This window comes from Penicillium daleae (genome assembly GCF_028827525.1).
Source record: "Penicillium daleae strain IBT 16125 chromosome Unknown utg000001l_segment0_segment0, whole genome shotgun sequence".
NCBI lineage: Eukaryota > Fungi > Ascomycota > Eurotiomycetes > Eurotiales > Aspergillaceae > Penicillium > Penicillium daleae.
In genome coordinates this window covers 694,985-706,288 of record NW_026623149.1, presented here as the reverse complement: position 1 = coordinate 706,288, position 11,304 = coordinate 694,985, and the positions used below count along the sequence as shown (strand labels likewise).

At 50.8% G+C, this 11,304-nt stretch overlaps 4 protein-coding genes across 4 annotated transcripts; all 4 read right to left on the bottom strand.

Moving 5' to 3' along the window:
• Nucleotides 1-992: 992 nt before the first annotated feature.
• N7458_000221 (uncharacterized protein) lies at nt 993-3,896 on the bottom strand (the record flags this gene model as incomplete). The annotated part of the gene is made up of 1 exon (XM_056903615.1): nt 993-3,896. The coding sequence occupies one exon, from the start codon at nt 3,894-3,896 to the stop codon at nt 993-995; it is 2,904 nt and encodes a 967-aa protein (XP_056771382.1).
• Nucleotides 3,897-4,692: 796 nt separating this feature from the next.
• On the bottom strand, nt 4,693-6,177 carry N7458_000220 (TDT family transporter; the record flags this gene model as incomplete). The annotated part of the gene is made up of 6 exons (XM_056903614.1): nt 4,693-4,839; nt 4,899-5,022; nt 5,094-5,183; nt 5,235-5,531; nt 5,584-5,952; nt 6,008-6,177. The coding sequence occupies 6 exons, from the start codon at nt 6,175-6,177 to the stop codon at nt 4,693-4,695; spliced, it is 1,197 nt and encodes a 398-aa protein (XP_056771381.1).
• Nucleotides 6,178-8,150: 1,973 nt separating this feature from the next.
• On the bottom strand, nt 8,151-8,526 carry N7458_000219 (uncharacterized protein; the record flags this gene model as incomplete). Its single annotated transcript, XM_056903613.1, has 2 exons — nt 8,151-8,431; nt 8,511-8,526. The coding sequence occupies 2 exons, from the start codon at nt 8,524-8,526 to the stop codon at nt 8,151-8,153; spliced, it is 297 nt and encodes a 98-aa protein (XP_056771380.1).
• Nucleotides 8,527-9,380: 854 nt separating this feature from the next.
• N7458_000218 (putative sugar transporter) lies at nt 9,381-10,916 on the bottom strand (the record flags this gene model as incomplete). The annotated part of the gene is made up of 1 exon (XM_056903612.1): nt 9,381-10,916. The coding sequence occupies one exon, from the start codon at nt 10,914-10,916 to the stop codon at nt 9,381-9,383; it is 1,536 nt and encodes a 511-aa protein (XP_056771379.1).
• Between the last annotated feature and the right edge of the window lie 388 nt (nt 10,917-11,304).

Below are 11,304 nucleotides of genomic sequence, written 5' to 3'. Positions count from 1 at the left end.
AAATCCTCAAGATGAGCTGTCTAATCCTATCCTTCCCATGGGATTATTGAGTTGATTATTACGTATCCGCAACCGCCTCATTTCCTATCTATAACCGCGCTCCCCAGGTCTTCCAATAGCAACAAAGGAAGCTTCGAGAGGCCTCCAAACTACACTCCTCTTGTACTTGAAAGTTCGAGGCATTTATCCGATGCATTCATATATTCAACATCACGCTTCTCAGCTGTATACTTTATTTACCTCTTCGACCTCAAGAACAAAAGAAAGAGCACAGTAACCCTATGATTGTATGCTAGCTCGTTAAGTTACGTAAAAATAGGTAGTTTGATCGCAGTGCCTGACCAAAGGCGACAATGATGGCAGGAAAGAAGGTAATCGAGGCAACCTTGCGCAAGGCAATGTTGTGACTATCTCTACGCAATATCTACTTAACTCAGTTGACTTGGAAAAATAGCCCATAAGATTAGGAGTATGTACTACAGCATTAGATATGTATCTCAAACAACCATCCAAAAAGAAAAGCCAAAGATCAGTAGTCCGCAACGATCCCGACTAAACAAGAACAACCCGCAATTGCAAACAAAATGCCCATCATGCCAGGAATCCGCGGAAAGCAGGACATTGCAAAAGATGACAAATAACAATGGGAAACAAAAAGAACAAGCGCACGCGAAAACGCGAAAATGCCGCAGAATACAGTATCAATTGACCACCGAATTTAAAATCGAAGTCATGAAGGGGGGTTGGCCATGCCCGTGATATCGTATATCAAATACCAGGTGAAATAGAAACAAAAAGCGGCTGAATATGAGAATCGGCAAGAACATAGAATTGGCGTGACCCAGTGCCATGGCAGAGGGGAAAAGGGGGATGCTGGAAAGAAAGCAATAGAGCCAATCGTATAAGATGTAATCAAACGTGGGAGCGTCATACAGCGCTAGTCTGATAGCATGAGGGGTGCGCGGAGGTCACAAACACCGAGTGCAGATGGTTTAGGTTGTCTGAGGCTGGAGCTGAACCTGGAAGGTATGTTGGTGCTGATGCTGCGGTGCTGGAGCCGGTGGAGCTCGGTTCTGCTGCTGAGCGGGGGCACGACTTTGAGCAAAGTGCTGGCCCTGCACTGGCTGCTGCTGCTGGTGTTGCTGCTGCTGGCCCGGATGTGAAGGGTGGCCGTGAATTGGCTGGGGAAGTTGCATTGGCGACTGCTGCATCGGAGACTGCATCGAAGGCATTTGGGTTTGCATGTACGGATGGGATGGCGTCTGTCGGGAAGGGTGAACACCAGCTTGTGGATGCATCTGCATGTGTGGGGGCAAAGACATCGGATGACCACCTTGCATAGGCAATTGCTGACCCTGTGGGTGTTGCTGGTTCTGCTGTTGTTGCAGGTGCTGACCAGGTTGGTGTCCCATATGCTGTCCTGGCTGCGGTATGTGTTGATTTTGTGGAATTCCATGGTGTTGCTGCTGCATCGGCAGTGCCTGATTTTGTTGCGAATGTGCTTGGCTCTGAGCCGGCAATTGCTGTCCCTGTTGTTGGGCTGGAGGCAGAGGCTGGCCTTGTTGAGGGTATGGAGGCGTTGGGCAAGCTCGCTTGCGTGGGTCATCGTCAGCGGGCGCTGAGCGCTTTTGAGCGCCATTCGTGTCAACCTTGTCACTCGTCTGCGACTTGCTCTCTCCCTGTGCCTGACCACCGCCACCTTCGCCCGCGGCGGCGGCCGCAGCCGCAGCCGCAGCCGCCGCAGCCAAATCAGCTTTACGAGGCCTACCACGAGGTCGGCCAGTACCGGGTTTCTTTGCAGCAGACGGTTTCTTCGGTTTCGGCGGTGGCAGGGGTTGGCCAGTTAATTTCGCCCAGGCGATCTGATCAGCCTTGCGAGGGCGACCACGTTTACGCTTGGGAAGTTGCGGCTTTCCATCGGGGCCGATCGTCATTTGAGGGGTTGAGCCGGGCGCTCCAGCGGAGCCTGATGCAGAGGAAGCCATCGTGGGATCGAATGGCTGTCCAGGTTGTGGGAGAGGATGACCTGCTGCTGCTGCCGCAGCGGCCGCCGCCGCTTGTCTGGCTGCAACTTCCTCTTTCCTTGGGCGGCCGCGCTTGCGTTTCACAGGTACCGCTGGGTTAAGGGGTACACCACCGGCTGCTGGCGCAGTAGCTGCTTGTGCTTGCACTTGCCCATTTGTCTGCATTGGTGCGCCAGTCGTTGCAGTAACGGGGACAGGAGCGTTCGGTATAACTTGAGCCTGATGTTGGGCCTGAGCATGGGCCTGAGCATGGGCCTGAGCATGGGCCTGAGAATGAGCCTGAGAATGAGCCTGAGAATGGGCCAAAGGTTGAGACTGAGGTGGGGGCTGAGGAGTGGCTTGAGGTTGATTTGAAGTCTGCGCAGCTGTAGATTGCCTAGGCTTTGACTTTTTCTTTGGCGCTGGACTCGGATGTTCAGGCTTGATGGTCAAATTACCACTAGGCGCAGGCGCATGCGCGGGTGGAGGAGCAGCAACCGCGGCAGGCCGGGTAGACTTTTCAACTGCAGACTGTGAGGGGGGCTGGTAGTGTTGGAATTGCGTCTGTTGAGGTTGGGCAAAATGAGGCTGTTGAGAGGCCTGAGGGAACTGATGCTGCTGCTGCGAATACTGATTTTGAGTTTGAGCATGCGGCTGATATTGATGGAACGGAATCTGGGAGTGTTGTGCGAATGGAGAGTGTTGCTGCTGCTGGTATGGATTATGCGCCATAGTCTGTTGCTGCAACTTTTGTAACCTCTGTTGCTCCAGCTGCTGTTTTTGTTGCTGCTCTAACTGTTGTTTTTGCTCTTGTTCCAGCCGCTGCTGTTCAAGGCGCTGCTTTCTCTGCTGCTCCAGTCGTTGCTGTTCCTGCTGCTTTTGCTGTTCCAGGCGCTGCTGCTCAAGACGTTGCTGCTCAGCTCGTTGCTGCTCAGCGCGTTGTTGCTCAGCGCGTTGCTGTTCTAAACGCTGTTGCTCTATGCGCTGCTGCTCCTGGCGCTGTTGTTCCAGTTTTTGCTGTTCCTGCTGTTTCTGTTGCTCTAGGCGCTGTTGCTCTTCAAGGCGCTGCTGTTGGAGTTGCTTCTGTTGCTCTAACCTTTGCTGCTGAAGACGCTCCTGCTGTTGTTGGTACTGCTGTTGTTGGTACTGTTGCTGGTACTGCTGCTGCTGGTGCTGTCTCTGTTGCTGGAATTGGTGCAATTGCTGCTGTGTTTGCTGGGGTGACTGTGGTTGGGATTGTGGCTGCTGGCGCTGCTGATTTATAGCGAACATTGAGGGACTGGCCATAGATGGACTGGCAGAAGAATGATTTTCTCTTTGCTGGATGCCCGAGTGGGGGAGCCTGTTCAATGATTGCTGAGGTGATGGAATTCCCATGCCATGACCTTGGGTCATGCCCGTTGAAGAGCTCATCCCTGGCCCTGCGCGTACATGGGTCATGGTATTTTGAAAGCCACGCTGTAAGTTTTGCAAGGCCATGGGATCCGAATTACGGGTCATAAAGTCCGGACGAGACATAAAGTCGGGAGAGGCCTGTTGCGCAAACTGACCTGGATACTGCCCATAGCTAGTCGCAGCGGGGTAACCCGCCAATGGACTCGACGATGCGGGGGCCATTTTGCGCATATCAGGCGATTGCCCGGTTGAAAATGCCTGCTGTTGGGATGGACCCCCGCGATACAGGGGTTTGGTACTGGGGAATGGACTGCCTCCATGTTGCGGCAAATTTGGGGCCGCGCCCAAAGATGGAGATGGAATATGCTGCTGGCGCTGCGGTCCCAGCGAATGCTGGGCGTGGGATGCCTGATGGGGTTGTTGAGGCTGCTGCTGCTGCTGCTGTTGCTGCTGCTGCGCCTGTTGATGGTGAAAGGCCTGACCCCCGTATCCCATCATTTTCGCTGATGTGGTGCCTCGAACCTTAGCGGTAAGCGGCGCCTGGATTAAAGACTGTGGAATGGCAGCTTTCCTCCTTTTCACGCGCGGCACATGCGACCACCGCTATTCCAAGTCGCGAAATGTTACCAATCTAATTACGATGCGATTCACAGCCGACTTTGAACAGTGGTCGCGCGGCCAGCCAACAACTGCGGTTTCGAGGACGTCCAGCTGGAGTCGCGCCGCGTGTTTTGTTGTTCCGGTGGCCTGAGTCACCCAGGCACCAAGGCAGTAAGGTGTCAAGGTGTCAAAGTGGCGTGGATGCCAGACGGCTCAGGCAGAAAGTAAGCGGTTCCTTCCTGAATAGGACTAGCGGCTACGGAGGCCGAGTTATGCCAGTCAGCGCAAGAACGAAAAATCGCCAGGCGCACACCAAAGGGCGATTCAGGGGGTGAAGAGGACCGCGGGGGCAGAGCTGGACACTGCGCGGTGACCGAGTCCGATGTCCCTGACTGCCGTGCCCTGGCGAGAAAAGCGGACACTGACAAGATGGGACGATCGGGGAACCAAGTGGATGACGCTGGCTGGATCTTCTCGATGGGCGAAAGGGAAAATAATAATAAAATAATAAAATAAAATGCGAAAAATAAATTCAAAATTTCGAGCGGTTCTCCACATCACGTGACGGGGTCTGGGGTACCCTACCACAGTTTACAGAGTACGGTATACATCCCAGTGTGATATAACGAAGATGTTATATATGAATTATCAGATTACATTTTCATAACTTAACAAGGCTGGTAGTTTCCGTAAATTATGCTGCTTTTCCGACATCCTTGACTTCCTCTGCGACTCGAAGATCCCCTAGGCAGGGAGCAACAAAGAGCTTTCCGGATACGATGCCTCGAAGAGTGGCAACACTTACTATCATCCAGAGAATAACTACACAGAGTGAGATGATCTATACTCAATTAGCCGAGCTTCTCACAAATTGCAGGTATTCCACTTCAAATAACTCACCGTCCCAAGGACATTAAAAAATATCGAAGGCAGCTCCGTTCCCATCTGAACAGTACTCGACGCAAAGACCCCCAGCGGGAATGTAAAGCCCCACCATCCAATATTGAAAGGGAACTTCTTGGATCTCACAATCGATGCCAATGCAAAGAATAGCCAAACCAATCCAAATGACCAGAGAATCAAGCGATCAAAAACCCGAGCGTGTAGAACGTCGGGCCCGAAGCCTGCTCAAGGGTCTGCGTCTTGGGGAAAATTTCTCGGGCGCATTGACCCAGCTTCATTGCTCTGTCGAAGATAAGTCAGAGTGAAATCACACAAGTTGAGAGAAATACATACCCATATCCGCCTTGTCCCAGCGGGCCAAGAGGCAGGAAGACGGAGACTATGACGGCTTTGGATGGCAACTTGTGCAGTGTCAGGCGTTGCAGATAGATCACCATAACCATCAAGGCGAGTGGAACGCCAATTCCCCTTAGCACATAGCTAGCTAGCACAGTCCATAGTGCATACTGATCGTTGGGTAATACCTCGGCCACGATGGCCCCGGAAGAGGCAGCCACGATGCAAGTAACGATGGGGAGAAGCCAGACAGCTGTCATCGACGACAGGTGAGTCTCGCTTCCACGAGCCATCCTAGCATCAAAATCAGCAAATTCTCTGTAGATTTATCTTAGGATGGACTGACAGGACGAATGGTAAAGACAGTGCAGTCATCACCGAAATTATAGCATCAAAAATCCACAACCCCCACGCGAAATACCGCGCCCACTCCCCCCAGACAGGGACACACACGAGAACAAACATGTTGACTATCGTGGCTAGTCCCATAGGAACTGTCCCAATAAACATCGATTGCACCGGATGCATGATCATGACATGGAAAACTTCAGGGTAGAGTGTATATCGCAAGATGCTCATGATACAGCCCATGCTGAATAGGAGAACGTTGAGCGCGAAGATAACAACGGAGATCCAATAGATCCAGACTCCATTATATGGTAAATTATGGAGTAGAATAGACACGATGCCTGTGCCCATCGTTACGGAGAACCATCTGGTGGAGGTTAAGTTAGCTTGTGGGTGGCAAGGCCTCGCAACGGGGGACGAACGAAGGTGTGAAGTTACGGACGACGCGTCGCCATCCTTGGTCATGCTTTGTGAGAGGCTTTTGAGGTAGTGAGCTTTTTTGAGTCGACTTGGGAAATTTACTAGACAGTTGAGGTGAATCGTTCACAGTTGAATAGTCAGACTCGTGTGACGTATTGTCTGTAGCCTGCATCTTGATCGTGCACTCCGGCTTCAATGGCGGTTGAATGCAATGATCACGTAGGGATTTGGATTGATCACTAAGCTGAGTTATTTCTGGGTATTTATTGTTGAATGATAATCTATGTTGAACATTAAACTGGCGTCATGGCATGACTCGACAGAGGATTCGGCCGACATACTCGGCTCTGTCGGAAGGACGTTCTTGTTCCAAGCCTTCCTTCAGCCTTCCATTTCCCCGCATTTCACTCCAAATTTAGAGCACAGTACTGCTCGCGACACCTGACACCTGTTGATATAGAACTATTTTCCTTTGGAGGTTGATCTCAATGGTAATCCCAGTCTCCGCTGGGTTTTTTTAATTTGAACAAGGCTATGAGCCCACCGGCCGAGCTACGGGGTTGACAGCGTCCTCATATGAAGACCATTATATGCCGAAGACTTACGTAAAAGAGAGGTTCGCGGTATAGAATCACTCAAATCGCGTTGCATCATTGTACAGGAAGTCTGATATTTCTCTTCAATATGTAGATTCTCTCAAAGCCGTACAATTCATGCGGGTAGCATTGAAGAAAAAAAGCTCGGTGATGACTACATAGGTTCGGCAGTCACTAACGGTCAATTGATTTGAATAGTTTGCAATCGATATACATCTACCATAGACCGTTCCTTCACAGGGCGGAGGATAATTGGGTCATAGAGTCTAATCTAGAGACGATGGCCCGGCATGTGAGATGCGATGATCAGGCTAGCACTCCATGAAGTAACAGATTTTAGTTCTTCTTCTCTCCAGCTAAACCATTGAATCAACTCAATCGTGGAATTCTCTAGGTTTTATACGGTTTTATGTATATATTTGCTCCGTAATTGTCCTTAACTTCCGTAGAGAGTGTGGCCCGAATATGTAAGGAGTAGCACCGACCAGAATTTGACCGTCCCGTGAATGCAAAAAACTCCTCTACGGAAAGCACGTGCTCCCCAGTACCAACTCAATCCATGATTGATATGCAAGTCATTCAAACCTGATCTACAATGACTACTACAGTCCATACATTATTCTATCAACCAGGAAGAGCCAGAGGCCCGGCTGCTTTGGCTGCCAGCACGACCATCCACGGCCTCGACCCACAACCCCACTCGCTTAGTGGCTGCACCAAAATTCTTTCCAGCCACCAAAAAATACAATAATTAGGCTCAATTGAACCAAAAAACGACAGCTGGCGGATTTGAACCGCCGCCTCCGAAGAGACTTGATTTCAGCCGGTTTTTCCCGGATTCTAGTCAAGCGCCTTAGACCACTCGGCCAAACTGTCTTGTTTGAAAATGGGTAAATAGCGTTATACAAGGGAAGCCCCGGGAAAGCGGCTTGGATGACAAATCGTGTCCTCTTCGCGCGTGAACGGAAGAGAAGAGGGGTTTGCGGGCTTTGATTATGTGTTAGATATTGGTATAAAATGAGTATAATTGATTAGGATCTCTGAATGGAAGAACAGTAGGTGGAACCTGTCTGATTATAATCAACTTCGACTACTCGTTCATAGCTTGGACGAGACTTTTTTGGTAACAGATAAATCCAGTGAGAGATTGGCTAAACATCAGCTCAGTGCAGGGGCGTCCTTCCATCAAGTTTAGATTAAGTAAATATTAACCATTATTGTACGAAGTCCAATTTAGGCCGGGATGGTGACTCTTTGACCTACTTACCTAGAGTGAAACGTATCTCTAAGGATTGTCCCCGAAAAGTTCCGATCTAGCATCGTGTATTGCTACAGTCATGGTTGGGTTTGAGCAGACTACATAACATACGTATTCAATTAAGCAATTGAAGACTTGCAACAAATAAATTCATAATCATATAGGTTATAATACATCAACACGAATCGATCAAATCTCAAATGCCAACCTCGCGCGTGGGTACCTCGTGCATCATTCGATCATAAATTCCAAAATATATATCCTTAAGATTCAGTCCCGCGGACAACCAACCTAGCGACTCAACCCAAGCGGATTCTCAGCAGTCTGCTTCTGACCCCCAGTGCTCTGAGTTCCACTCGAAGTACCCTTCGAAGTACCCTGTCCAACACCTTGGCCAAGTCCCTTGGTAGTATTGCCCAAGCCCTCGGTAGCACCCGAGACGGTGTTTCCCAGACCAGAGGTCGCGCCGCCGACCGTGTTGCCTAGTCCGCCGACTGTTTCGCCCAGAGTGTTGGTTACGCCGCCGACGGTCTTGCCGAGGGTGTCGCCGAGGCCGCCGAGGAGTCCACCGTCTATAGAAAGGAGAAGATATGGTTAGATCCATTTGGAGGTGCGGGGGTATTAGAGTTGGGGAGTGGGATGGAGACATACTGTTCTGCTGGGACATTTTGTGAAGATGGAGATGGGAATTGAGATTATATGGATAAGTAGTCGTGTTGACTTGGAGTATGTAGTTTGAATTCGTCTTTTGACTTGACTAGACCAGCTCCTGTAGATTTATCTAGTCTACCTTTATACCTACCATACCCCCCAAACCAGGTTTCCAAACAGGTTCCAGCGATGAGATATGATATAATAGATACAACGTACAACCACCCCACATACAAGACCACAAGCCACACTGTCATGTGGACCACGCGCAACGGACCAGCGAACAACCGCCGCTGGGTTGGATGTTCCTCGCACAGAAACCCCTCCCAACATCATCGCCGCGATATGATAGCCACCCGATCGGATCCAGTCGAGATAAACTGACGTAAAAAAGACACTGGAGTATCCACAGAATGTTGATCTCATCGATGTTGGCTAGAGAATTGAGAGCCTATTGGTTGATATTCTCCGGGGTCGTTGAGAGGTGGCGGAGGTATGGTACGAGACGAAGTTTCTTATATTGATGCTGTGGCTACGGTGGGATGATCGTGATTGTGAGAACTGGGTGATTAGATGATTGGTGATATACAGGTTTTGTGTCTACATCATCTGAGTGTGTTTGTGTATCTATTGGGCGTGGCCGTTGCAGGGATGATGTCATGCCGGGTTTGGAGGCGTGGCTTGTTTGGAGTGTTTTATATTGAATTTTGTGGGGCGGAGGCGTCAGTACAGTGGACTCAGTAATCCAGGATGTACTCCGGATTGGACGTTCAATACTTCCCGTCATTGTATTGTATTCGACCAAAATCAACTCGGTCTGAATGCTTTCAGACATGTCATCTTCGTCTATGAATCTAGCTATGCAACACCCTACAGACTTGCCTTACCCTGGGACTCATAAGGCAGCAAAATGACCAGAATGCCCGCAGCAATGAACAATGCCCCGCTCACATAAACCGGCGCGGCAGAGTTCAAGTTCGCAAACATCGCCACAATAGGCGCCATAATGCCGAAAATTCGATTGGCACTTGCTGTCAATGCGTTTCCAGTTCCTCGATCTTTCGTCAGGAAGATCTCCGGAGTGTATGCATACAGCACGGCGTACATGAGACTGCTCATAAAGTTATACGCACAGTTCCATCCTAGAAGGGCATTTGATGTCCTTGCCGTTGTCGATGCGAGTAGGAATACACCTGTTAATGCCGTTGAGCTTGATAGTGCACCTTTTCGTCCGAAACGTGGGAGTTCCACTAGGAGGCCACCGAGAAGGCATCCGGGGATGCCCATTGCGGCGATGATCAGGGAGTTTCGGTATGTGATGTATGTCGAGCCATCGCCAAACTCGATACCCCGTGACTGCTGGATGTATGGGAGAAAGGCGTTGTAGAGAGGGAAACCGAGACCAATAAACGCCCAAACGAGAATGATCAGAGCGGTGGAGTACGCTCTCTTGGGCGTATCGAAAAGAGCTCGAATATGCTCGAAACGAAGCTTGTCCAGGCGCTGGCGAACAATGTTACTCGCTGTGAAACCACGCGACTCGCCCTCGTCGAAATTATCAAGATCGTTCTGAGTTAATGACGAGCTCTGGCCGTTCCTGCGCGCAACTTCATGCACAACGTCGACTGCCTGGGCATTCCTCCCCTTGCCCATCAGGTACTTGGGCGACTCGAAGATGGTGAAGAACACAAAGCGCACGACGAACATGATCATGGCCAACCCGCCCATGGCAATCAAAAAATAGCGCCACCCCATATTGTTCGCTCTCGTGCAACCTTCCTCTGAGCCGCAGGTCATGTTACCCAGAAGCGGCCATGCAACCAGAGTCGCCAACAACTGCGCAAACGCCCAATCAACGGATAAAACCGTCAACAGCCACTGATGCGAACCAGGCAAAAACTCCAGGAAAATGGCTGAATCCACCGGCAGATTTCCACCAACACCAACAGACCACAGCGCCGCGAATGCGCACGCAGCACCGAAATTGGGCGAGCCCGCCGCGATTAACCCAAACACCGCCGTGATACCAATCGTCAGGTTGAACCCCCACTTGCGCCCGAACACGTCGCACCCGAAACCCCAGAATACTGCCCCGACGAGGAGCCCGATATTCTGGGCGAGCGTGAGTAGTGGTGCCTTTGAGGCGTGGAACTCGTATGATACCGGCGGGAGAATGAGTGATGTCACGATCGGCCAGAGGTTATCGCTGGCCCAGCCGAATCCGATCACCACGAATAGCTGCCACTGGTATCTGCCCATGCCGATGTCTTGAATCGCGCGGTTCAGCACGTCTGCTTTGGCCTTGTAGGCTGTATCGAGACTTGAGTCTGACTCTGGCGGGGTCGCGTCTGCGGGTATAGACCCGAGCGCGGTGGGCTCGTTCGCTGGTGATTTGGTGGAGGACATGGCAGCTGCTCGTGAGTGCTGGATGTGAAAAGAAAATGAATCCAAACACCGCAGCTTTCTTTTCCCCCTGGGTTATATTATGTCTCTTCCGCTCGTGTTTATATCGAGGAGAAGCTCCGCTCGATGTGGGGACCTCAGTTCCTCGTTGCAACGTCGACCCTGGCGGAAGCAGCGTGGAAGCTGCATTAAGGGCGGACTGTCGAATCAGGGTCCCTCGAAGGCGCGTCGTAAACTCTATCAAAGCGCATTCCTTCCTTTGGTTTGTACTGGGTTGGTTTCTGATTTGCGAGGTTGCCCGTGTTCAATTGGATCCTTTGATGGCGTGATCGATGGAACTCCTTCCGTCAGGGCGTTTGGTGTTTTGGGTGTTTGTTCGCGTGTTACTTGC